This window comes from Acipenser ruthenus, chromosome 58 (assembly GCF_902713425.1).
Source record: "Acipenser ruthenus chromosome 58, fAciRut3.2 maternal haplotype, whole genome shotgun sequence".
In the NCBI taxonomy this organism is placed as follows: Eukaryota; Metazoa; Chordata; class Actinopteri; order Acipenseriformes; family Acipenseridae; genus Acipenser; species Acipenser ruthenus.
In genome coordinates this window covers 4,655,591-4,682,556 of record NC_081246.1, presented here as the reverse complement: position 1 = coordinate 4,682,556, position 26,966 = coordinate 4,655,591, and the positions used below count along the sequence as shown (strand labels likewise).

General features: G+C 44.9%; 2 protein-coding genes across 6 annotated transcripts; both read left to right on the top strand.

Annotated features, from left to right (window-relative positions):
- The first annotated feature begins 211 nt into the window (after nucleotides 1–211).
- On the top strand, nucleotides 212–7,898 carry LOC131724935 (zinc-binding protein A33-like). 2 transcript variants are annotated; one of them, XM_059018044.1, is made up of 7 exons: nucleotides 212–739; nucleotides 3,916–4,360; nucleotides 4,800–4,895; nucleotides 4,989–5,219; nucleotides 5,594–5,616; nucleotides 5,702–5,820; nucleotides 6,450–7,898. In XM_059018044.1, exons 2-7 carry the CDS (start codon nucleotides 3,956–3,958, stop codon nucleotides 6,986–6,988), a joined length of 1,413 nt encoding a protein of 470 aa, XP_058874027.1. In that variant the 5' UTR covers nucleotides 212–739; nucleotides 3,916–3,955; the 3' UTR covers nucleotides 6,989–7,898. The 2 variants fall into 2 exon arrangements, with proteins under 2 accessions (XP_058874027.1, XP_058874026.1); XM_059018043.1 differs by lacking the exon at nucleotides 212–739 and adding an exon at nucleotides 2,735–2,818.
- LOC117967289 (zinc-binding protein A33-like) lies at nucleotides 2,747–26,893 on the top strand. Of its 4 annotated transcripts, none has more exons than XM_059018040.1 (7): nucleotides 2,747–2,818; nucleotides 21,997–22,441; nucleotides 23,508–23,603; nucleotides 23,697–23,927; nucleotides 24,303–24,325; nucleotides 24,411–24,529; nucleotides 25,180–26,893. In XM_059018040.1, the coding sequence occupies exons 2-7, from the start codon at nucleotides 22,037–22,039 to the stop codon at nucleotides 25,716–25,718; spliced, it is 1,413 nt and encodes a 470-aa protein (XP_058874023.1). In that variant the 5' UTR covers nucleotides 2,747–2,818; nucleotides 21,997–22,036; the 3' UTR covers nucleotides 25,719–26,893. The 4 variants fall into 4 exon arrangements, with proteins under 4 accessions (XP_058874023.1, XP_058874022.1, XP_058874025.1 ...); XM_059018039.1 differs by lacking the exon at nucleotides 2,747–2,818 and adding an exon at nucleotides 14,396–14,542; XM_059018042.1 differs by lacking the exon at nucleotides 2,747–2,818 and adding an exon at nucleotides 14,482–14,542 and having other exon boundaries at nucleotides 21,926–22,441.
- Nucleotides 26,894–26,966: the final 73 nt, after the last annotated feature.

The following is a 26,966-nucleotide window of genomic DNA, read 5'->3' as shown; positions in this document are numbered from 1 at the left end:
TTGTGGCCATTGTTATTATTAACTGCATTAGACAAACTACACGCCCCTTAATGCAATTTCGCGCCCAAAAGCGATTGAACTTTACACTGCAGCGTGTCAATCAATGCAGAGCACCAATCAGGAAGGAGAATCGCCTGTACGTCCCACCTTTGACAGACGGCCTTATTAGGATAAGCTCCGCCCAAAACTGGGTTTTTCCTCTTGGCTTTGTTGTTGAGTTTATGTTGTGGCTGTTAAGAAAAAAGAACAAGGGAGACTAGGCAGATGACCCCTGTTTTATGAAGACGACACAGTGCGTTAAGGAAAATAAAAATTAAAACAGACGTTAGCGTTTCAACATAGTACAGCTTCAACAGTATGAGTTAGAACTGCAAACGCCGGCTAATTATATCACGACTAACACCGTGTTGGTTTAAATGGAATTAATTAGCAGCTGGGACTGAAGCAAGTCCAGTCCGAGCTTGCTTGACGGCCCGATTAGGGTAATTCCAGTATGTTGGCGCATGCTCCAAAGAGCCGCGTGTGTGCTGCAAGGCATCGGACTGAAGTTTACCTGCAACCTGCCTGTGCAATCTTTCCGGAACGCCGTGCCGTTTGTCTGCTCCTATCCGCAGCATCTACCAAGGAAATTCGTGAGCAGCAAACATGAAAAAAGGAAAGAGCAAGAGTTTGCTGTGTATTGATATGTCAATTAAAAGATTAAAACGCCCCCCTCAGGACTGAGAAAAAAAACCACGAGGTGGGTGAAAGCAACTGTTTAATGTTTATGTGCACCAACGGGAAATCAATAATACAAGGACAGTATGAACCCCAACGAGTTATACTAGCGCTATATAAATCAAAAGGAACAGAGTTTACACGAGTTTGGATGGCGTTGGACTTGTGTTTGTTTTCTTTTTGAATGTAATATGGTATCTAAGGTGTATGTAATTGTTTAATTTAGGAAAAGTTGGTTTACTAGAAGCTATTAAAAATAAGAGTGTCTTATTTTTCTTTCATTACTACAGTACCCACATTATAGAGTTTTGATCTGGTATAAAAAACAAACCAATATAATTTCTAAATGTATTATTATTTTTTTCACTGGGGTTATTCTGAAGTCTTGATTTTGACAATTAAAACTAGTCGAAACCATTTAACCAATTAATGGTGTTGATAATAGTTGAGGACACTACCCAGATATTTACTTATTAAAGGCGCTAGTGCCCGTTGTCACTAAGTTGGGTATAATTTTTTATTTATTTATTTCCCTCAGGTACAATAAAATCTGTGCTTCATTGGAGTTAGATGTGGGTATTTAACTGTTTAAATATATTGCTGCATATTACTGCTAAAATAAAGAGTGGCAGTTATTTCAATTTCCTAGGAAATACAACAAGGGCACATTATTTTAAAGTGTACAGTATTATCCAGGTGGAGGCACCGCACCATAGTCATTGTTATTCATTCTTGAAGATATCTGCATATAGAACAGGGCAATACCAGTCAGCTCACCATCAACCACTGGGAACCAGGATCTTCTTGTATGCGTGCTACTGTAAACCACAATCAACATCAGGTACTCGGACAAGTAAATAAGTTCTAAATATTGCATGTTTGTGCTCTGCTAGCTCAGAGTGACTAGAGCGGGGTTACATGCATAACATTTAAAAAAAAGAAAGAAATTAAAATTAAAAATCAGACAAAATAGCGAGTCACAAATAAAAAACATCACAGCAATCTGTATGCGATACAGTGAAGAACGGAAGGCTTTATATTATAGACTATAGTGAAATAGACGCGCGGTGTCTTTGTAAACACGGAGATGCTATTAAACACGTTTCGCTTTGTATTCTGCGCTTTCACGGTTATTTTCAGCACATCGAGAGATCTTGCTCGGAACGCAGTGGCTGTTTGGAGCAAATGCTATTTTACATCGAATATGTTTGGACCGTGTTTGTGTGTGTTTGTTTCTGTTTGTGTGTGTGTGTGTGTGTGTGTGTTTGTTTGGAAGTGAAAAAACAAGATCGGCTGTTATACTAATTTTCACTCAGTTCATTTTAGAAATGTTGATCTGAATCAACACATGTTATTATTATGTGATAACATTCTTTTAAAAAAATGAAATGAAATCGCCCTCAACCAGTTGTCACGTCAATTTCAGTTCCTGGTGCTGTTTGTCAATTTCAGTCCAGCTCGAGCTGCTGTTTCGCTGGAGTGCGCACGCAGACGCAGTAAAAGCAACAGCTGCGTCAGGAACATTAAACGATGACGTATCGGGAAGAAATAAAATCGGCTGCTATTCAAGATAAATGACAATGTAGATGGAGTGTAAAAAATGGCCGTTTCACCAAAAACAGTGCGTCTACCCCCCAGGCTAACACTGGATCATTTCTTGGGCAATGCTGCCATCTACCGTCAAAAATCAGATCTACACTGTTTTACTGAGTTTAACGTCACTGGCAATACTGTAGAACGAGACAATACTGTGTGCTGCTTTGCAGACGCTTCGAACTCTGTTCACGGCGCTCTGCCGCGCACGGCAAATTCACATGATAGCGCCCCACGTGGAAACGACGGGTGTGGCAGCTGGGAGGTTCATAATGTATCTGTACTGCATTTCCATTTTTCCCACGTCATTTCTTAGAAAACGAAGCTCCTAATTTCCTGGAGCCTGAGTAGATTTCCACGCCCACATTTCAGGGTCTTGTTCCTCTGCCGCCCCCCTCGCTTGTGTACCAGTGTAAAGCTGACAGTTTCGTTTCACATTTTGCTCGGCTCTGCACACCCGGATTGCACGGACATCCTCCGAGTTCCAGACCCTGCTTTCAAAGTACAGGTTAGAACTCTGTTGGGTTTAATCGACCTTCACTTTGTCATGTTAATTTAAAATAATAATGAATTATAACGTGTAAAGCAATACGGACGGGCTGTTCATTTTAATGTGGAGAGTTGATAATTAGTATAGAGTAAAGTGGAGTTAGTTTATTTGTTAAACACACACAAATCCTACAGATGTCAGGACTGCCCAGTCCCTGACCACATTCCGGCGCCTCCTTAAGACTCACCTCTTCAAACAGCACCTGTAGAACTCCTCTGTTTGTATCCTGGGACACTATCACCCTTCATTTAAATGTGCTTTATTTTGCTCTTATCTGCCCCCTATTTTACTCCATTTAATCCTGTACTTCAGAATACTGTAATCTGCCAAGTGTTTAATCTGTAGTACTTTGTATTTAATCATATCCTGATGTAACTATCACTATTATCTGCTGTATTATTGAATTGTGGTTTGTCACACTTGTACTTTGCTTGAACAAAAGTTATTGTATTTCTTGCTCTTATTGTATTACTTGTATTGTAACACTTGAAATATATTTGCTTACGATTGTAAGTCGCCCTGGATAAGGGCGTCTGCTAAGAAATAAATAATAATAATAATAAAATGGAATGCATAACAAGTTTCAGTGAATTGAAGCTCCAGGTTTGGTTAATAAGCTCAGAACAGACCGCATTGTGTTCAGCTCCATTGTGAGGCTCATGTAATTACAGAGTGGTCCTGCTTTATTGTTTACATTGTGTGTTGAATTTCAAATGGATTTCATATAAATATATACGCTATTAAAGAGGGCTCTAGAGCAGTTTCATGAACATTAATCTATACCTTATCAGTCTATACCAGATCAGTCTGGTATAGACTAGATTAGTAAAATTTATGTTTTTCGAGGAGTTTTTACTTTCATTATAAACTACAGCTCTTGTGTGGAGGTGTTCCATACATGACTGCTGCATTTCACCACATTGTATTAGACATGTTAATGAAAAGAGTGCAGACTCAGCAATTCTACAGAATAAACTTCTCAGCAGGTTAAAGTCAGTGGTAAGGTAGTGCTGCTAATGTAGCCTCATGTCTGCTGACTCGTTTCTAATCTGCAGGTCCTTACACAGAGCAAGGCAGGAGCGGCTTTGTGCAGAAATGGCAGCAAACACTTCTCCTCTGGAGTCAGATCTTTCCTGTGCTGTGTGCTGTGAGATTTTCAAGGATCCTGTAACTCTTCATTGTAACCACAGCTTCTGTAAAGCATGTCTGGATCAGTGCTGGAAAGAGAAGAGAGCTCGGGAGTGTCCCGTGTGCAGGAGGAGGAGTTCAATGGAGGAGCCTCCACTCAATTTTGCTCTCAGGAATATTGTGGAGTCCTTCTTAAATGAACGCAGTCAGAAACCTCCAGCACCTACTGGAATACTCTGCAGTCTGCATGATGAAAAACTGAAGCTGTTCTGTGTGGATGATAAAGAGGCTGTCTGTCTTGTGTGTCAAACTTCAAAGAAACATGAGAATCACAAGTTCCGTCCTGCTCAGGAGGCTGCACAGGATTATAAGGTGTGGAAACAATATTCATGTGAAAATGTAAACACAGTATTCTCTTTTCACAGCATATTATACAGAGTTATTATAATGAGGCAGTTTAAACAACAAGATCCAACAAGTCTGAGCGAAGAACAAATCCTATTACAATATCATTGAAACTAACACAGAGAGAGAGAGAGAGAGATCAATCCTGGGTGCAGAGTGGGGGTGGTGCTGTACAGGAATGGGGAGGGGAGTGTGTCTGTGTGCAATAATGAATTCACACCTGAACCCTTATAAACCCTCACAGACCCCCTATCAGAGAATCTCCAGAGCGGGGGGTTTCTTGCTATGAGAGCCCCCAGTGGCAACCCCAGTGCTGAGGGGATTTCTCACACACTGCATTCATATTGCTACTAGCCAGGCATGTGTTAACAGTGATGTGCAAGCTCTGGGTTTCATTGCATTTCAGGGAGAACTCAAGACTGCGCTGAAGCCCTTGCAGGACAAGCTGGAATTCTTTAATGAAGTTAAAAATGAATGTGATGAAACAGCAGAGCACTTCAAGGTAAGAGAACTAGATTAGTGATTGAAACAATACACAACATACATTTTCACTGGACACCCAAACTAACTCTAAAGTGATCCCTTTCTTGTATAGAAACAAGCCCAGCAAACAGAGAGGCAGATAAAGGAGGAGTTTGAGAAACTTCACCAGTTTCTACGAGATGAAGAAAAGGCCAGGATAGCTGCACTGAGGAGGGAAGAGGAACAAAAGGGAAGAATCATGAAAGAGAAGATTGAAAAACTTACAAGAGAAATCTCATCCCTTTCAGACACAATCCGAGTGATAGAAGAGGAGATGGAAGCTGAAGACATCTTCTTCCTGCAGGTAGTGATTGTTTAACTGTGTGTGACATGTTCTTATTGTGAATGCACACTCACTACTACACTATGAATGGGACTTTACAAGCATTTATGTCGGCACACATTTGAACTTCATTTTTAACATTCATTTTTCAAGCATGGTTTGTATTGCTGTTTGCCCTTAAGTTTACCCCACAAATGGGTAAAACAGGCAGCAAATGCCCCTCCTCCAGCCCCACAAACCAGCAGAGGAGTCTCATTGGTTTGGTGCTCCAGAGAATATGTTCATGGATAAACACTGAGTTCAAAATGTAAAGCTGGACAGCGGTGCTGCTGTTTTCTATCAAAGTGGTATTTGTGTTTTAATAATGTCTCATTTCATGTCCTTGTTTGTTTCAGAAGTACAAAGACACACAGAGAAGGTATGTAAGATGTGGCCTGTCTTCCTCTCTTGTATTGTATTGAATGCAAACACAGAGCAGCACTAACTCCTGAATATGATTGCAGAGCCGAGTGCACACTGCAGGATCCACAGTGTGTTTCAGGAGCGCTGATAGATGTAGCCGAGCACCTGGGCTCTCTGAAGTACAAAGTGTGGGAGAAGATGCTGGGGATTGTTCAATACAGTGAGTCCTGTGGGGAGCATCACAAAGGAGGGGTGGGGGGTGCATATAACCACAATCCACAATGTGTGTAAGCAGCAAGATACAGCTCTCTACAATCAATAATAATACACAATGAAATGCACACACCTGTAGCAAATACACTTGTATCCATCAGAGAGATCATCTCTCAGTTCAATATTAAACATTGTGAGCTGCTCATAGTATTGAGGTGAGCTGGAAGAGCATTCCAACAGAGCAAAAGGCTTTCTGATCCCATGCTGGTCTGCGTTGAAACTCCTTGTAAATAAACCACTGCAGTCGAACACAGACTTCTCTGAGTTCAGCCCATTGTCTTGGAATGCTCCCAGAGCTCTAAGAATGTTAGTGCTGAGCAGTGTCACAGTGTTCTGTTCTAGAGCTCTGTGATTTAGATTTAAATGCATCTCATTTAACACTAGAACCGCCAGCAGTAGTCATTTTGACGGGTACATTTTAAACAGCTGTTATTAAAAGTTATGTTTGAAATTGAATAATAATATTTGAGATGGTGTATTATAAAAAAAAATATACAATTCTTAGCATATGATTTTTTAAAATGTTTGCAGGTAGATGTTCTCATTTCTAACCCTGTCTCTCGTTTCCTCTCTCAGCTCCAGTGACTCTGGATCCCAACACAGCACACAGTGCTCTGATACTGTCTGAGGATCTAACAAGTGTGAGACTCAGCGATGAGTGGCAGCAGCTTCCTGACAACCCAGAGCGGTTTGATTACTATACTGGTGTGCTGGGCTCCGAGGGGTTCACTTCAGGAAAACACTGCTGGGACGTGGAACTGGGGAGCAATACCTACTGCGATCTGGGTGTGACTAAAGAGTCCACCCAGAGGAAAGGGGACTTCACTCATAACCCAGAAGCAGGATACTGGATTATATCCCTGGTGGGTGGGGATCAGTACTGGGCATGTACCTCACCAGCGACACGACTCACTGTGGAGAAGAAACCCCAGAAGATCAGAGTTCAGCTGGACTGTGACGGGGGGGAGGTGGCATTCTTTGACTCCAGTGATATGAGAAAACCTCTCTACACTTTTAAACACAGATTTACTGAGAGAATGTTTCCATATTTCTGGACTCTGTCTTCTGCCGCTCTCAGAGTGCGCCCTGTGAAGACAGTTATAAAAGTGCACTAGCCCAATGTGTTCAGCATAAACAATAGGGATGAATAATAATAATAATAATAATGACTATCTATTAATACTGAAAAGGAACGGAAACATTTTAAATAGAAAATGATGATCAAAGTGACAAATGTAACGATGTTTAGAAAACTATTAAATATATTCTGACAGAACATGTTCACCCTCCTCCACCCCTCTCTCTCGTCACGTGACGCGGGTGTTTGGTCTGAGCTCCTCGAATCCATGTAGAAATACAATTACAAAAACTAGAACATGAACTGGTTAAAGAACAACACTGAATAAAGAATATGCGTTCTGGAATAATATTCAATTAAACACAATGCTCTATTGATGTGTTATACCATCTACAGCTTTGCAAGCTCTGTAAATAATAACTCCCTCAATGCTGAATGAATGAATGAATAATGATTGCTGGGCTGGTCCGCGGCGTTGTTGAATCGATCAGGATATTGTATCATTTAATTGGTAAATGTATCGCTGTAATAACTTGGAAGCTGCACATTGTGATCGTGTGGATGTGTGTCTTTTGTGGCCGCTGTGAAACGGTCCCGCAAATCACTGCTCCCGGATCACAAAGGATTGGTTCGCTGCCCTCCCTTTGATTTAATGAATGATTTTTTTTTTAATAATAAAAAGTATATATTTTAATTTGGACCTCGTGTGGGGTGTCTGTCCATCTCCGTGTGGATCTCGCTCACAGCAGCTGTGTGAAGGAATCCGAAAGCATTCGCATTCGAAGTTAAGGGAGTACTGACAGGTCACTGCCACCAGGGGGCGCAGTGCGGTTAGGAAAGTTAGTGAGGCGGCGCTTGGCGGTGACGCGCGTCTCCAGGTGTAGAGAAGCCACTCCGTGGCTCATCAGTGAAAGTCTCACGGCTGTGTTGAAGGGGTAGACAGCGACACGAAGAAGCAGAACAAGACATTGAGGGGCTGCACCCCACTTTGTGCGGCACGCATGAAATCCATTGGAATCGCTGTGAGAAGCGGACCAGGGTGAAGAGCGAGCATTTAAACAAGCCTTAAGGAAAGACAGAAGTCACAGGAGAAGAGTCATTATCTGAAGAAGCTCAATAATACAGTAAACTGTAACATAATATTCCCTGTTAGGTTACGCAGTGTACCGACGCGAACGAGAAGGAATGAGCATCGCGAGGGTGTGACTGAACTCGAGTGTATCGATTGAGCGCAGCTTACATACAGAGCGATTGCAAAGCAGGAAGCGGAAGGGTTATTGCAGATAGACATCGCTGAACACGTGGTCTCGTGTTATGACGTGTTGTCAGTAAATATCGCTTGTTAAGGACACGCATACCCTGTAGATAGCGACGCCCTTTCAGCCGTGCGGGTCTGCAGCTAGCATGTGCAATGAAGGACAAATACTTAAACAAAAACCTGCCTGCTTCTGATGAAAGAAACCAGAAAGACAATGAAAAATGAGAAAGCCTGGCCCCAGAACCACGAGGTTAATATCGGGTTTTTATTTGATATGTTATTTTAAAGCAATTTAGGTTCGTTTGTACAAGTAGCGCGCAATAATAACAACAGATCCACAAAACAGCATTGAAGAAAAAACAAATAGAAAAATAAAGACCAAAAAATATAACTGATCAAAAGCAACTTGCAAAATTTAGACCGTGCAAAAATAATATTTAAAAAGAAAATGACTCAAATACCCCGAGGTGAAAATCCACAACACAAACACTACTTGGAATCCTCTTTCTTCTAAAAAGTCACTTACAAAATATCCCGTTAAAAACACAGTTTAGATTAAAAAAACAAAACACTTTAAAACTTGAGAAAAGATATTTTAAAACAATTAATTTAAAAGCAGCGCAGCAGTCCCAAAATGAGGCTGAATCAGCCCCTAGACCAGTCCCAAAACAAACCATAAAAACCGTCTTTCAATTTCTCTCTGTCCGCTGCATTCACTGTTGCTCTGGACTCCAGTAAAAACAGTTCAAGAAAAACACATTGCTTCGGTAAAGGAAAAAAAGGAGCGACCCCACTTCCCTTTCTCGCCCTCTCAAACTCTACTCTGCCGCTGCTGTAGTTTGAAAGGGCTCCGTGCTCGCTCGTGCTTTCACTTTAGTGCCCCTTCTTCATATCACGTGCAGAGTCCTTTCATCTGAAGCGAGGGGCGTGTCCTGATGAGCAACACCTGGCCACGTGATTAACAAAGACAGCAGGTGTGTTTAATAAGGGGCGGGGGGAGGGGGGAGCAAACACACGCTAATTGACGAAAAAATACACCGTGTTCCTATCGGTGAGCCAAGCTACTCCACCTCGTGGAGCACAGCGGTACTACAGCTGCCTGATCTAACGCAGCGTCGTGTTTTCTTGTTTTGATTTGTGATCATGTCTGCTTTTATTCGTGCTCGGGTTCTCAGTATTGACGCTGCGGATCTTCATAAACACGTGTGTGCTTTTGTATTGTAATGCCTGGCTGCGGGTTGTTCATTGAATTGATCAGGCTCTGTGTGGGGAGCCTTCCTTTATATTCTCGAGGAATTGAACGTGATTGCATGAGGAGCTTCAGTGTTTAACCGTGTCGATATCATTCTGAATCTGCTGCTTCGGGGCTCCTCCTGCAAACCGAAGGGGCGGCGCAGTCGAGATCATTTCTGAGCCAGCATTCATTGGCGTGTGGAGCTGGTTTATAGTGACCTGCTGCCTGCGTGCGTAACGTGGCACCCCGCTACACATCCGATCAATTCAGCGACAAGCAGAGCAAAAATAATCCTAGTGGAGAACAAACCAAACCGTGAAGACAAAGCCATTAACGTGCCGCTAATGACATCCAATCCGGTATATTAAAAATACACACTTATTACAATTGCAGTGTCCTGTCTGTCACAATAATAATCATCACATCGAGTTTGTAATTGCAGTGTCCTGTCTGTCACAATAATAATCATCACATCGAGTTTGTAACTGCAGTGTACTGTCTGTCACAATAATAATCATCACATCGAGTTTGTAACTGCAGTGTATTTTCTGTCACAATAATAATCATCACATCGAGTTTGTAATTGTAGAAATCTACTTTCAGGCATTAATGCGTCTGCTTCATCAACTCATAAGCAAAGCTGCAGGAGTTAAAAAGCTTGACTCAAGCTCAGTGCAACCTCGCCCACTTGAGGAACCTGCAGCTTGAAATACAGGTATGAGCAGGAAGTGCAGGAGACCCAGCATTGGGCCCATGCAGGCATAGAGTGGGCACCGTGGGCATAAGCAGCCCATGTCAAAGCAGCACTGCCCCGACACGGGTGTACCAGCTTACAATCACCATAGCTGGGCTGATGCCTGCGCCAGTGAGGGCCCCACTCTGTGTAAGCAAATCTGATCTGAAACAATAAACAAACACATATCATGACGCAGATGAAGACACACCACCGATACTCTGCTCATTAGGGCCATGTGTGTGCCAGTGTGTATCTCAGTGTCTCAGTGTATCTTCTACAGTGGAGTGGGGCAGCAGTGTGGAGTAGTGGTGAGAGCTCTGGACTCTTGACCGGAGGGTCGTGGGTTCAATCCCAGGTGGGGGACACTGCTGCTGTACCCTTGAGCAAGGTACTTTACCTAGATTGCTCCAGTAAAAACCCAACTGTATAAATGGGGAATTGTATGTAAAAATAATGTGATATCTTGTAACAATTGTAAGTCGCCCTGGATAAGGGCGTCTGCTAAGAAATAAATAATAATAATAGGTATTTATTCAGTGAAAATAAAAAATAAAGACTGTTCACAAAGTATCACAAAAGTTTTCTTCACAATCTCTTTTAAAATATATTTACATTATGGTAAATATCTGATTACATATATAAAAAAGCATTGCTGAAATATTTGTTGTATTATTATTTTTATAAGCTGCTGAAAAAAAACACTGCTTCGCAGATTGCCTGTGCCCGCCTTTTCCCGGCGACTCCACCAATCATAGTAGACAACCGTCATGACTGACATCTTAGTATCGTGATTTGACGACATGGGTATAACTGCGGCTGGGAGACCTTGCGCGTGGTGGACTGTGCGCGCGCAGCTTCAAAATACGTCATGGGGTTGTGGCTCGATAGACGGAAATAAAATCAACAGCGGCATATGATGCAGTTACTCAGTCCGCTTATAATAAGCGGAATTGGGCTTGTTTTGAGAGGCGGTTGAGAGACTAACACGGGTTGCGCTTGTTTTGGGCTTGTTTGGGCTTGTTTTGAAGAACGAGGTCGCTATGTTTTCTGTCAGAAATCTGGCAACAGCAGCAGGCGAGGTTGTTCAGACCAGCTGGAGAAGAACGGGGTGATGAATGCGGGAGGTTTAAAGTCGCCACATGTGTTCAATAACGCGCATTATTAATGAAGAAAATAGCCGTGAATGACCTTAAAGGCCTCATTTGAGAAACGTTTAATGTCGGGACAAAAAATCATATCTACATCGTTGTTTTATTCATGCACAACCAAAAATATAATTCAAGAATAAAAAATGAACCTAAATGTGTTCATAAAAATACACAACAGCAAAACCGTGTGTGTCATAGCTATGCATGTGTGTGCCAGTACTTTGGATCGCTAATATATATATATATATATATATATATATATATATATATATATATATATATATATATATATATATATATATCTGTAGTCAGGAAATGTCAGGGGACAGCTAGACACTACAAATCCCAGAAGCCCCAGCGAAGCTGATCACTGCCAGCTGAGCACCCGAGTCAGAGGAGGGGGCAGCGTGGAGGAAATACAGACAGAGTCGGGACAAGAAAAAAATATATAATATAATATAAATATATAATATAATATAATATCAAAACTATAATAGCACAAGACGAGGGTGGAACGAGGCACGCTGCTCAAGTCTGCTCCATTTCTGCTTAACAAGGAAATCAGTTGGGAGATGTTACCTGAATACAGACAAGATCAAGAAACCCAGACGAGTCAACGGGGTTTAAAAATAAGCTTTATTCACAACTTCGAAAGGAATGGTTTGGAACGCGAGCTTCCTGCAACCTCTAGAGGAAAAATACTGACCTGAGCTGAGCAGCAGCGTTTCCTGTTCTGTCTCCATTTCAGCTCTGCTGGGAACAGTTACGGTGCAGTACTCCAAGCGAACAACAGAGGGCGACCGAGGACACCATAGACAGAGTGTGCGACCAACCTGCTCGTCCCGACCGCACAGCGCCATCTGTTGGTTGTTCGTGGAAAATCTGAAAAAGGTACATAGAGAACACAGCGAAAATGCCAACGAATAAGGAGCTGCAATAACTGGACTGACAGCAACGCCTCGAACCTTTGTCTGTTTCGTTTTTATTTTCTGTTCTCCTTTCAAAAAGAATAATTAAAGAGTTATTGTTATTTTTCACTTTTGGTCTCAGGTACGGTTTTCTGCTGACTCCATAGACACACACACACACAGAACATCCTTCAGAAGAGAGACGCAGGTTCACAATGTATAGGAGGTCGTGACTGATACGCTAGGCGGCGCTGAGCGAGTGCTTTTGAGAACGTACCAGGCGCGTCCAATAGGAAGGGGTGAAACGTGTCACTAAGTTATTGATTACCGCCCTCGCATGAAGTGGCGCTCCGCAGACTCTCTGTACAGTATATATGTAAATGCTCCTTCACCTTGTATCACTGACTGACGCGTTTCGTATGCATTCTGGGAGCTGTAGTTCAAACGGGAGCGCGTGTCTATGTGATTGCATTGTTTACAGGCACCCCCAGAACTACATATCCCAGAGTGGCTGACGTGCAGGGGCAGGATTCCTCGCTAAGAGGATTGAACAAAGTCCCGGATGCTAGCCGGTTATCTTTTTATTATTAATAACTCGGGAACCGTTTCATATTTTTTCACCAAACCCTCGAAAGCCCCTCCCTCAGCACAGACCGCGTGTACCGTACTCTATACTGTGCAGAAATTCAGCACCGTGTAGCCTTACATAAGAGTGAAAAACACACGAACAAACCCATGATAAGTATAGGAAGGAACAAAGGGAACTCTTACTAAGAAACGGGTCTCCAGATCTCAGAAACCACACAAGGTGGCGTCATGAAACTCTCCACGCTTTCACAACATTGCAAGTCAATGGAACAGGCAAATCTGTGGGCAATTCCGACAAAACACGGCAAAGTTATTAAAGGGCAAAGCTAGGGGTTTAACATTGAGCACCAACTGAAGGTTAAGCTAATAAGAGGGGAGAGAATGGATTTCAAAGATGGTCAGCGCTCCTTTAAAGGGAGGGGCCAGTGATCCTGTTAATAAAGCTAATAAAAGGTGAGAGAATGGATTTTAAAGATGGTCAGCGCTCCTTTAAAGGGAGGGGCCAGTGATCCTGTTAATAAAGCTAATAAAAGGTGAGAGAATGGATTTTAAAGATGGTCAGCGCTCCTTTAAAGGGAGGGGCCAGTGATCCTGTTAATAAAGCTATTAAGAGGTGAGAGAATGGATTTTAAAGATGGTCAGCGCTCCTTTAAAGGGAGGGGCCAGTGATCCTGTTAATAAAGCTAATAAGAGGTGACAGAATGGATTTTAAAGATGGTCAACACTCCTTTAAAGGGAGGGGCCAGTGATCCTGTTAATAAAGCTAATAAGAGGTGAGAGAATGGGTTTTAAAGATGGTCAGCGCTCCTTTAAAGGGAGGGGCCAGTGATCCTGTTAATAAAGCTAGTAAGAGGTGAGAGAATGGATTTTAAAGATGGTCAGCGCTCCTTTAAAGGGAGGGGCCAGTGATCCTGTTAATAAAGCTAATAAGAGGTGAGGGGATGGATTTCAAAGATGGTCAGCGCTCCTTTAAAGGGAGGGGCCAGTGATCCTGTTAATAAAGCTAATAAGAGGTGAGGGGATGGATTTTAAAGATGGTCAGCACTCCTTTAAAGGGAGGGGCCAGTGATCCTGTTAATAAAGCTAATAAAAGGTGAGAGAATGGATTTTAAAGATGGTCAGCGCTCCTTTAAAGGGAGGGGCCAGTGATCCTGTTAATAAAGCTATTAAGAGGTGAGAGAATGGATTTTAAAGATGGTCAGCGCTCCTTTAAAGGGAGGGGCCAGTGATCCTGTTAATAAAGCTAATAAGAGGTGACAGAATGGATTTTAAAGATGGTCAACACTCTTTTAAAGGGAGGGGCCAGTGATCCTGTTAATAAAGCTAATAAGAGGTGAGAGAATGGGTTTTAAAGATGGTCAGCGCTCCTTTAAAGGGAGGGGCCAGTGATCCTGTTAATAAAGCTAGTAAGAGGTGAGAGAATGGGTTTTAAAGATGGCCAGCGCTCCTTTAAAGGGAGGGGCCAGTGATCCTGTTAATAAAGCTAATAAGAGGTGAGAGAATGGATTTTAAAGATGATCAGCGCTCCAGTGATTTCAATAAGTTACTTGAAAACTATGTTGCAGTTTGGCGTGGGGTGGGGATTTTTCACTTCCTGTGTGTCATAAGATCCTATCAGCGCTGAGAGGACGTTGATTTCCTGTCAGCGCTGAGAGAACGTTGATTTCCTGTCAGCGCTCAGAGGACATTGCAGTGCGGCCGTGTGGACAAGACAACGAGGTAGGAGCTCTCTCTCTCTCTCTCTCTCTCTCTCTCTCTCTCTCTCTCTCTCTCTCTCTCTCTCTCTCTCTCTTCTCTCTTTCATTGTTTCAGCACTTAATTGCCCAGAGAGTATTCCAGGATTTTTATTCGACTGTTTTTAGAAAAATGTCGCCTCTCCTCTCTTCTCTCTCTTCCTCTCCTCTCGCTCTCTCTCTCCCTCCCCGCTCGCTGGCTTTGAGGTCGACACTCACTTCCTGTCTGTAACAGACAAACAAGGCGATACAAAATCCAAACTAAAAGAAAGTCGAGATCTTCTTTAGAGATCTCAGTGAATCTCTTACACTCGCTTAGACAGACCCTGACTGTTTGTTTGTCTTGCTCTTCTGCACACATGTAAATAAAGTTTATTGATAAAATGGAAATGGAACCCAGCGAGGTGTCTCTCTGAAAATGGCTTCTTCCTTCCTTGATCAGAGTTAAAATCATTGAAATGTTTACGTGTAATTTTTAATATGATCCTAATGTCAAGTAGCAGGCAAACTACCCCTCTCCTCTCCTACCCTACCCCCCCTCTCTCCTCTCCTCTCCTCCCCCACCCCCTCTCTCTCTCCTCTCCTCCTCCACCCCCTCTCTCCTCTCCTCTCCTCCCCCACCCCCTCTCTCTCCTCTCCTCCCCCACCCCCTCTCTCCTCTCCTCTCCTCCCCCACCCCCTCTCTCTCTCCTCTCCTCCCCCACCCCCTCTCTCTCCTCTCCTCTCCCACCCCCTCTCTCTCTCCTCTCCTCCCCCACCCCCTCTCTCCTCTCCTCTCCTCCCCAAACCCCTCTCTCTCCTCTCCTCTCCTCCCCCACCCCCTCTCTCTCTCCTCTCCTCCCCCACCCCCTCTCTCTCCTCTCCTCTCCCACCCCCTCTCTCTCTCCTCTCCTCCCCCACCCCCTCTCTCCTCTCCTCTCCTCCCCAACCCCTCTCTCTCCTCTCCTCTCCTCCCCCACCCCCTCTCTCTCCTCTCCTCCCCCACCCCCTCTCTCTCTCTCCTCTCCTCCCCCACCCTCTCTCTCCTCTCCTCTCCTCCCCCACCCACTCTCTCTCCTCTCCTCTCCTCCCCACCCCCTCTCTCTCCTCTCCTCCCCCACCCCCCTCTCTCCTCTCCTCCCCCACCCCCTCTCTCTCTCCTCTCCCACCCCCTCTCTCTCTCCTCTCCTCCCCCACCCCCTCTCTCTCCTCTCCTCCCCCACCCCCTCTCTCTCCTCTCCTCTCCTCCCCCACCCCCTCTCTCTCTCCTCTCCTCCCCCACCCCCTCTCTCTCCTCTCCTCTCCCACCCCCTCTCTCTCTCCTCTCCTCCCCCACCCCCTCTCTCCTCTCCTCTCCTCCCCAAACCCCTCTCTCTCCTCTCCTCTCCTCCCCCACCCCCTCTCTCTCCTCTCCTCCCCCACCCCCTCTCGCTCTCTCCTCTCCTCCACCACCCCCTCTCTCTCCTCTCCTCTCCTCCCCCACCCACTCTCTCTCCTCTCCTCTCCTCCCCCACCCCCTCTCTCTCCTCTCCTCCCCCACCCCCCTCTCTCCTCTCCTCCCCCACCCCCTCTCTCTCTCCTCTCCCACCCCCTCTCTCTCTCCTCTCCTCCCCCAAGCCTTTAATAAAAATATAAAAACACACAATGAGTCAGGAAGGTGGTGCAGAAGAGCAGAGCCAGCGTTCTAGGAGTTGAACCCGGACTGAGCTCAGCTCCTGGATGCTGCGCTGGGCTGGAAGTCTCATCTGTACTTCAGTTTCAATTTATTTTATGCATATAGCGCCTTTCATAGCACAGTCTCTCAAAGCACTTTACGGGTCGGGTGAGACAGAGAGAAGCCTGCAATATCACGAAGTAGAAAATTACAACAATAAATAACACGACTAATAACTAATAACAGCAATAATAATATTAATATCGACAATGATAATAATAATAGCAATAGAGAAATCTCTCTCTCGGGTTGAGGGAGGATCCAGGAGCTGTGATTCAGGAGAGTCGAGACGTTTGCAATGTTTCTGTGGTTTGTGTACAGTGTCTTTGTTGATATAAACAGTGTATTTGTGAGTTGGTGTTGTTTGTTGGAAGTGCTGATATGGTGTGTAGTTCGGGGGGGGGAGCGGGGGTGCTGATTCGCTGGCACGGCTGCCCCTGTGTGCCCGATAGCGGCGTGTCGGTGGAGGAGGGCCTGGTCACTGTGGGAGAGATTGTGAACTTTAATCAAATAAAATCAGCTGGTAGAATGAATGAAGCTCTCGTCATATTCTTAACGGAGGCAGTCCTGGTAAGCAAGCTAGCAGAGGAGGGGTTTCGTGTGCAGGGGTCACTGAGTGAAGTTTCAGCTTTAGTGATGCCCGGAACAAAAGTCCTCCTGTCTCATGCCCCTCCCTTCTTAAAAAACGAGAGTGACACTTTATAGTAAGGAGCTGCTTATCAATGCTGTATTAATATGTAATAGATGCTTAATAACTATGTTATAGAGTGTTAATAAAACATTATAAATGGTTTATTACCATGCAATAGCCATAGACTGAATTACATTTAAACATCTCAAACTGGAATAGGGTGAGGGTTATGTTAAGGGTTAGCCACCTAGTCTACTTTGGAATGTTTAAACGTAATTTCAGACTGAGGGAAGACACGTGACACGTGTCTTCACACAGAGAGAGAGGAGTATGGGCTACCAAGGGCTTTACAATGCTTCCGTATGCTTTATCAGGCCTCTCTGTGCTTTACAATGCTTCCCTATGCTTTACCAGGCCTCTCTGTGCTTTACAATGCTTCCCTATGCTTTACCAGACCTCTCTGTGCTTTACAACGCTTCCCTATGCTTTACCAGACCTCTCTGTCCTTTACAATGCTTCCCTATGCTTTACCAGACCTCTCTGTGCTTTACAATGCTTCCCTATGCTTTACCACACCTCTCTGTGCTTTACAATGCTTCCCTATGCTTTACCAGACCTCTCTGTGCTTTACAATGCTTCCTTATGCTTTACCAGATCTCTCTGTGCTTTACAATGCTTCCCTATGCTTTACCAGACCTCTCTGTGCTTTACAATGCTTCCCTATGCTTTACCAGACCTCTCTGTGCTTTACAATGCTTCCCTATGCTTTACCAGACCTCTCTGTGCTTTACAATGCTTCCCTATGCTTTACCAGACCTCTCTGTGCTTTACAATGCTTCCCTATGCTTTACCAGACCTCTCTGTGCTTTACAATGCTTCCCTATGCTTTACCAGACCTCTCTGTGCTTTACAATGCTTCCCTATGCTTTACCAGACCTCTCTGTGCTTTACAATGCTTCCCTATGCTTTACCAGACCTCTCTGTGCTTTACAATGCTTTACCAGACCTCTCTGTGCTTTACAATGCTTCCCTATGCTTTACCAGACCTCTCTGTGCTTTACAATGCTTCCCTATGCTATACCATACTTTATGCTTTATTACACTGTGCTGTGGTTTTACTGTGGGACACTTTTATAAGGGTGAGTTTACCCTGTTTTTTTAATATGCTATATTGTGCTTGTGACGGAGCACTGCTTATGAAAACTCTAGCGAGGGTGATTATTAATTAAAACTCTCCATGCCTCACGATGTTCTGTGTGGATTCACAGCTCTGCCTATAACACTCTTCATTTGTAAAACAAAACAAATGTTCTGTTCTTAAAATATTTCTGAGAAATATACAAATTTATTTATTTATTTATTTATTTCTTAGCAGACGCCCTTATCCAGGGCGACTTACAATTGTTACAAGATATCACATTATACATTATTTCACATTATACAGATATCACATTATTTTACATACAATTACCCATTTATACAGTTGGGTTTTTACTGGAGCAATCTAGGTAAAGTACCTTGCTCAAGGGTACAACAGCAGTGTCCTCCACTGGGGATTGAACCCACAACCCTCCGGTCAAGAGTCCAGAGCCCTGACCACTACTCCACACTGCTGCCATTTAGTGTATTTATTGTTCTGTGTGTTCGGCGATGCACTGCAGGTTTGTGTGACAGGTGCCCATTGTGAACAGACCAGCCCTGCACAGAGACACAGTGAAGACATCCCCACCTCCCCTAGATTAGCACTCTGAACAGACCAGCCCTGCACAGAGACACAGTGAAGACATCCCCACCTCCCCTAGATTAGCACTCTGAACAGACCAGCCCTGCACAGAGACACAGTGAAGACATCCCCACCTCCCCTAGATTAGCACTCTGAACAGACCAGCCCTGCACAGAGACACAGTGAAGACATCCCCACCTCTCCTAGATTAGCACTCTGAACAGACCAGCCCTGCACAGAGACACAGTGAAGACATCCCCGCCTCCCCTAGATTAGCACTCTGAACAGACCAGCCCTGCACACAGACACAGTGAAGACATCCCCACCTCCCCTAGATTAGCACTCTGAACAGACCAGCCCTGCACACAGACACAGTGAAGACATCCCCACCTCCCCTAGATTAGCACTCTGAACAGACCAGCCCTGCACAGAGACACAGTGAAGACATCCCCACCTCCCCTAGATTAGCACTCTGAACAGACCAGCCCTGCACACAGACAGTGAAGACATCCCCACCTCCCCTAGATTAGCACTCTGAACAGACCAGCCCTGCACAGAGACACAGTGAAGACATCCCCACCTCCCCTAGATTAGCACTCTGAACAGACCAGCCCTGCACAGAGACACAGTGAAGACATCCCCACCTCCCCTAGATTAGCACTCTGAACAGACCAGCCCTGCACAGAGACACAGTGAAGACATCCCCACCTCCCCTAGATTAGCACTCTGAACAGACCAGCCCTGCACAGAGACACAGTGAAGACATCCCCACCTCCCCTAGATTAGCACTCTGAACAGACCAGCCCTGCACAGAGACACAGTGAAGACATCCCCACCTCCCCTAGATTAGCACTCTGAACAGACCAGCCCTGCACAGAGACACAGTGAAGACATCCCCACCTCCCCTAGATTAGCACTCTGAACAGACCAGCCCTGCACAGAGACACAGTGAAGACATCCCCACCTCCCCTAGATTAGCACTCTGAACAGACCAGCCTTGCACAGAGACACAGTGAAGACATCCCCACCTCCCCTAGATTAGCACTCTGAACAGACCAGCCCTGCACAGAGACACAGTGAAGACATCCCCACCTCCCCTAGATTAGCACTCTGAACAGACCAGCCCTGCACAGAGACACAGTGAAGACATCCCCACCTCCCCTAGATTAGCACTCTGAACAGACCAGCCCTGCACAGAGACACAGTGAAGACATCCCCACCTCCCCTAGATTAGCACTCTGAACAGACCAGCCCTGCACAGAGACACAGTGAAGACATCCCCACCTCCCCTAGATTAGCACTCTGAACAGACCAGCCCTGCACAGAGACACAGTGAAGACATCCCCACCTCCCCTAGATTAGCACTCTGAACAGACCAGCCCTGCACAGAGACACAGTGAAGACATCCCCACCTCCCCTAGATTAGCACTCTGAACAGACCAGCCCTGCACACAGACACAGTGAAGACATCCCCACCTCCCCTAGATTAGCACTCTGAACAGACCAGCCCTGCACAGAGACACAGTGAAGACATCCCCACCTCCCCTAGATTAGCACTCTGAACAGACCAGCCCTGCACAGAGACACAGTGAAGACATCCCCACCTCCCCTAGATTAGCACTCTGAACAGACCAGCCCTGCACAGAGACACAGTGAAGACATCCCCACCTCCCCTAGATTAGCACTCTGAACAGACCAGCCCTGCACAGAGACACAGTGAAGACATCCCCACCTCCCCTAGATTAGCACTCTGAACAGACCAGCCCTGCACAGAGACACAGTGAAGACATCCCCACCTCCCCTAGATTAGCACTCTGAACAGACCAGCCCTGCACAGAGACACAGTGAAAACATCCCCACCTCCCCTAGATTAGCACTCTGAACAGACCAGCCCTGCACAGAGACACAGTGAAGACATCCCCACCTCCCCTAGATTAGCACTCTGAACAGACCAGCCCTGCACAGAGACACAGTGAAGACATCCCCACCTCCCCTAGATTAGCACTCTGAACAGACCAGCCCTGCACAGAGACACAGTGAAGACATCCCCACCTCCCCTAGATTAGCACTCTGAACAGACCAGCCCTGCACAGAGACACAGTGAAGACATCCCCACCTCCCCTAGATTAGCACTCTGAACAGACCAGCCCTGCACACAGACACAGTGAAGACATCCCCACCTCCCCTAGATTAGCACTCTGAACAGACCAGCCCTGCACAGAGACACAGTGAAGACATCCCCACCTCCCCTAGATTAGCACTCTGAACAGACCAGCCCTGCACAGAGACACAGTGAAGACATCCCCACCTCCCCTAGATTAGCACTCTGAACAGACCAGCCCTGCACAGAGACACAGTGAAGACATCCCCACCTCCCCTAGATTAGCACTCTGAACAGACCAGCCCTGCACAGAGACACAGTGAAGACATCCCCACCTCCCCTAGATTAGCACTCTGAACAGACCAGCCCTGCACAGAGACACAGTGAAGACATCCCCACCTCCCCTAGATTAGCACTCTGAACAGACCAGCCCTGCACAGAGACACAGTGAAGACATCCCCACCTCCCCTAGATTAGCACTCTGAACAGACCAGCCCTGCACAGAGACACAGTGAAGACATCCCCACCTCCCCTAGATTAGCACTCTGAACAGACCAGCCCTGCACAGAGACACAGTGAAAACATCCCCACCTCCCCTAGATTAGCACTCTGAACAGACCAGCCCTGCACAGAGACACAGTGAAGACATCCCCACCTCCCCTAGATTAGCACTCTGAACAGACCAGCCCTGCACAGAGACACAGTGAAGACATCCCCACCTCCCCTAGATTAGCACTCTGAACAGACCAGCCCTGCACAGAGACACAATGAAGACATCCCCACCTCCCCTAAATTAGCACTCTGAACAGACCAGCCCTGCACAGAGACACAGTGAAGACATCCCCTCTCCCACCCCAGCTCCCTTATCGGGGTGAGTCTGGCTCTCCACTGCGGTGGGAGTTTAGCTGTGGTTCAGCACATCATAGCTAGTGTGGAGTTCACATGGTTGTAGTTTGAATTAGTTGATCAAAGCTTAGAGCACTAATTGTAAATTAAAAACCCCAACGTCACATTTCCTTCCTTCTGTGGCGATGAGTTCAACTGTAACTTCTGCATTAATGTAGTTTTTTTGCTTTTTGAGGAGTTTTCTTTTTCATTATAAACTACAGCTCTTGTGTGGAGGTGTTCCATACATGACCGCTGCATTTCACCACATTGTATTAGACATGTTAATGAAAAGAGTGCAGACTCAGCAATTCTACAAAATAAACTTCTCTCCAGGTTAAAGTCAGTGGTAAGGTAGTGCTGCTAATGGAGCCTCATGACTGCTGACTCGTGATTCTAATCTGCAGGTCCTTACAGAGAGCAAGGCAGGAGCGGCTTTGTGCAGAAATGGCAGCAAACACTTCTCCTCTGGAAGCAGATCTTTCCTGTGCTGTGTGCCGTGAGATTCTCAAGGATCCTGTAACTCTTCATTGTAACCACAGCTTTTGTAAAGCATGTCTGGATCAGTGCTGGAAAGAGAAGAGAGCTCGGGAGTGTCCCGTGTGCAGGAGGAGGAGTTCAGTGGAGGAGCTTCCTGTGGATTTCAAGCTCAGGAATATTGTGGAGTCCTTCTTAAAGGAACGCAGTCTGAATCCTCCAGCACCTACTGATATACTCTGCAGTCTGCATGATGAGAAACTGAAGCTGTTCTGTGTGGATGATAAAGAGGCTGTCTGTGTTGTGTGTCAAACTTCAAAGAAACATGAGAATCACAAGCTCCGTCCTGTTCAGGAGGCTGCACAGGATTATAAGGTATGGAAACAATATTCATGTGAAAATGTAAACACAGTATTCTCTTTTCACAGCATATTATACAGAGTTATTATAATGAGGCAGTTTAAACAACAAGATCCAACAAGTCTGAGCGAAAAACAAATCCTATTACAATATCATTAAAACTAACAGAGAGAGAGAGAGAGAGAGAGAGAGAGAGAGAGAGAGAGAGAGAGAGAGAGAGAGAGAGAGATCCTGGATGCAGAGTGGGGGTGGTGCTGTACAGGAATGGGGAGGGGAGCGTGTCTGTGTGCAATAATGAATTCACACCTGAACCCTTATAAACCCTCACACAGCCCCTATCAGAGACAGGCAGGACAGGAATGGGGAGGGGAATCACTGTGTCAATGTGAACACTTTATTCCTTGACTTTCACTCTCCACTGCTGACTATATAAGCAAGCATTGTGTTTCCTATTGAATTCGCTCCTCACACTGTCTGCTTATAGGCAGCGATGATTCTGTTACAGCACCAAGGTCTTTCTACTGGCACGCCTGTTCAGATCCAAGCCCTTCTGAAAGATATATTACATCACACACTCTTTCAGAGCCCATCCTTGCACTGACTTCTTCAGAGAACTCTAAGGGCTTTGTCAGTTAAGCATTCTCTACTGTGACATAACTGGGGTCATGTGACTTTTGATTTCCGCATGATAAAGAACTGAGTCTTCAAGATATTGGATTCATACACGGTACACTGTCTCTCCTCTCTTACCCCTGTGTCTCCTCTCTTACCCCCTGTCTCTCCTCTCTTTCCCCTGTCTCTCCTCTCTTACCCCGTCTCTCCTCTCTTACCCCCTGTCTCTCCTCTGAGTCCGCTAGGTCTGTGGCTGCCCGCTTCTGCCTCATCTCCATTCTTAAATATCAGTCAGTCAGAATCTTTATTGATGTGTCACAAATCTCCAGAGCAGGGGGGTTTGTTGCTATGAGAGCCCCCAGTGGCAACCCCAGTGCTGAGGGGATTTCTCACACTCTGCATTCATATTGCTACTAACCAGGCATGTGGTAACAGTGATGTGCAAGCTCTGGGTTTCATTGCATTTCAGGGAGAACTCAAGACTGCGCTGAAGCCCTTGCAGGACAAGCTGAAAACCTTTAATAAAGTTAAAAACGAATGTGATGAAACAGCAGAGCACATCAAGGTAAGAGAACTAGATTAGTGATTGAAACAATACACAACATACATTTTCACTGGACACCCAAACTAACTCTAAAGTGATCCTTTTCTTGTATAGAAACAAGCCCAGCAAACAGAGAGGCAGATAAAGAAGGAGTTTGAGAAACTTCACCAGTTTCTACGAGATGAAGAAAAGGCCAGGATAGCTGCACTGAGGAGGGAAGAGGAACAAAAGGGAAGAATCATGAAAGAGAAGATTGAAAAACTTACAAGAGAAATCTCATCCCTTTCAGACTCAATCAGAGTGATAGAAGAGGAGCTGGAAGCTGAAGACATCTTCTTCCTGCAGGTAGTGATTGTTTAACTGTGTGTGACATGTTCTTATTGTGAATGCACACTCACTACTACACTATGAATGGGACTTCACAACCATTTATGTCAGTACAAATTTGAACTTCATTTTTAACATTCATTTTTCAAGCATGGTTTGTATTGCTGTTTGTTCTTAAGTTTACCCCACAAATGGGTAAAACAGGCAGCAAATGCACCTCCTCCAGCCCCACAAACCAGCAGAGGGGTCTCATTGGTTTGGTGCTCCAGAGAATATGTTCATGGATAAACACTGAGTTCAAAATGTAAAGCTGGACAGCGGTGCTGCTTGTTTTCTATCAAAGTGGTATTTGTGTTTTAATAATGTCTCAATTCATGTCCTTGTTTGTTTCAGAAGTACAAAGACACACAGAGAAGGTATGTAAGATGTGGCCTGTCTTCCTCTCTTGTATTGTATTGAATGCAAACACAGAGCAGCACTAACTCCTGAATATGATTGCAGAGCCGAGTGCACACTGCAGGATCCACAGTGTGTTTCAGGAGCGCTGATAGATGTAGCCGAGCACCTGGGCTCTCTGAAGTACAAAGTGTGGGAGAAGATGCTGGGGATTGTTCAATACAGTGAGTCCTGTGGGGAGCATCACAAAGGAGGGGGGGGGGCATATAACCACAATCCACAATGTGTGTAAGCAGCAAGATACAGCTCTCTACAATCAATAATACACAATGAAATGTACACACCTGTAGCAAATACACTTGTATCCATCAGAGAGATCATCTCTCAGTTCAATATTAAACACTGTGAGCTGCTCATAGTATTGAGGTGAGCTGGAAGAGCATTCCAAGAGAGCAAAAGGCTTTCTGATCCCATGTTGGTCTGCATTGAAACTCCTTGTAAAGAAACCACTGCAGTAGAACACAGACTTCTCTGAGTTCAGCCCATTGTCTTGGAATGCTCCCAGAGCTCTAAGAATGTTAGTGCTGAGCAGTGTCCCAGTGTTCTGTTCTAGAGCTCTGTGATTTAAATTTAAATGGATCTGATTTAACACTAGAACCTCCGAGTTTATGCTGCTACCTAGAACCGCCAGCAGTAGTCATTTCGACAGGTACATTTTAAACAGCTGCTTTTAAAAGTTATGTTTGATATTGAATAATAATATTTGGGTTGGTGTATTATGAAGAAAAATCTACAATTCTTAGCACATGATTTTTTTAAATGCTTGCAGGTAGATGTTCTCATTTCTAAACCTGTCTTTCATTTCCTCTCTCAGCTCCGTTGACTCTGGATCCCAACACAGCACACCCTAGACTGATACTGTCTGAGGATCTAACAAGTGTGAGACGCGGCGATGAGGGACAGCAGCTTCCTGACAACCCAGAGCGGTTTGATCACTGGGGGTGTGTGCTGGGCTCTGAGGGGTTCACTTCAGGGAAACACTGCTGGGACGTGGAACTGGGGAGCAATACTAAGTGGGATCTGGGTGTGACTAAAGAGTCCAGCCAGAGGAAAGGAGGATTCACTCTGAGCCCAGAAGCAGGATACTGGTTTATAGCCCTGGCAGGTGGGGATCAGTACTGGGCATGTACCTCACCACTAACACGACTCGCTGTGGAGAAGAAACCCCAGAAGATCAGAGTTCAGCTGGACTGTGACGGGGGGGAGGTGGCATTCTTTGACTCCAGTGATATGAGAAAACCTCTCTACACTTTTAAACACAGATTTACTGAGAGAATGTTTCCATATTTCTGGACTGGCTGTTCTGCCCCTCTCAGAGTGTGTCCTGTGAAGACAGTTATAAAAGTGGACTAGCCCAATGTGTTCAGCATAAACAATAGTGATGTGTAATAATAATAATAATAATAATAATAATGATAATAATAATAATGATAATAATAATAATAATGACTATCGATTAATATTGAAAAGGAACGGAAACATTTTAAATAGAAAATGATGATCAAAGTGACAAAAATAATGATGTTTAGAAAACTATTAAATATATTCCAACAGAACATGTTCACCCTCCTCCACCCCTCTCCCTCGTCACGTGACGCGGGTGTTTGGTCTGAGCTCCTCGAATCCATGTAGAAATACAATTACAAAAACTAGAACATGAACTGGTTAAAGAACAACACTGAATAAAGAATCTGCGTTCTGGAATAATATTCAATTAAACACAATGCTCTATTGATGTGTTATACCATCTACAGCTTTGCAAGCTCTGTAAATAATAACTCCCTCAATGCTGAATGAATGAATGAATAATGATTGCTGGGCTGGTCAGCGGCGTTGTTGAATTGATCAGGATATTGTATCATTTAATTGGTAAATGTATTGCTGTAATAACTAAGAAGCTGCACATTGTGATCGTGTGGATGTGTGTCTTTTGTGGCCGCTGTGAAACGGTCCCGCAAATCACTGCTCCCGGATCACAAAGGATCGGTTCACTGCCCTCCCTTTGATTTAATGAATGATTTTTTTTTTTAATAATAAAAAGTATATATTTGAATTTGGACCTCGTGTGGGGTGTCTGTCCATCTCCGTGTGGATCTCGCTCACAGCAGCTGTGTGAAGGAATCCGAAAGCATTCGCATACGAAGTTAAGGGAGTACTGACAGGTCACTGCCACCAGGGGGCGCAGTGTGGTTAGGAAAGTTAGTGAGGCGGCGCTTGGCGGTGACGCGCGTCTCCAGGTGTAGAGAAGCCACTCCGTGGCTCATCAGTGAAAGTCTCACGGCTGTGTTGAAGGGTGAAGACAGCGACATTAAGATGCACTTTAAGGTTCAAACTCGTTCAGACCGGAGCGCCTCCTTGTTTTCTGAGAGCAAAGCAGTATTGCTACAAGAGACAAAGATCCAGTGACTTGTAACAAATATTAATTTTATTTTATTTTTTTACTACATACTTGGTGGATTATACAGTGAATTATTTGACAATCTCTCTCTCTCGAAGAGCTAGCGCCATCTAGTGCTTGAGCCAAGTAACCCATCCCAGCCCCTCCTGTCTCTGTGTCTCTGTGTGAAGCCGTGTCTCTTCCCTGGTTTCGCTATGATAACT

What these genes read in the sequence shown, in the direction of transcription:
- LOC131724935 (XM_059018044.1), top strand. Translation starts at nt 3,956, where the DNA reads ATGGCAGCAAACACTTCTCCTCTGGAGTCAGATCTTTCCTGTGCTGTG. An exon ending in AAACAGCAGAGCACTTCAAG is followed by an intron (nt 4,896 to 4,988) that starts GTAAGAGAACTA and finishes TTTCTTGTATAG; the next exon opens with AAACAAGCCCAGCAAACAGA. An exon ending in TACAAAGACACACAGAGAAG is followed by an intron (nt 5,617 to 5,701) that starts GTATGTAAGATG and finishes ATATGATTGCAG; the next exon opens with AGCCGAGTGCACACTGCAGG.
- LOC117967289 (XM_059018040.1), top strand. Translation starts at nt 22,037, where the DNA reads ATGGCAGCAAACACTTCTCCTCTGGAAGCAGATCTTTCCTGTGCTGTG. An exon ending in AAACAGCAGAGCACATCAAG is followed by an intron (nt 23,604 to 23,696) that starts GTAAGAGAACTA and finishes TTTCTTGTATAG; the next exon opens with AAACAAGCCCAGCAAACAGA. An exon ending in TACAAAGACACACAGAGAAG is followed by an intron (nt 24,326 to 24,410) that starts GTATGTAAGATG and finishes ATATGATTGCAG; the next exon opens with AGCCGAGTGCACACTGCAGG.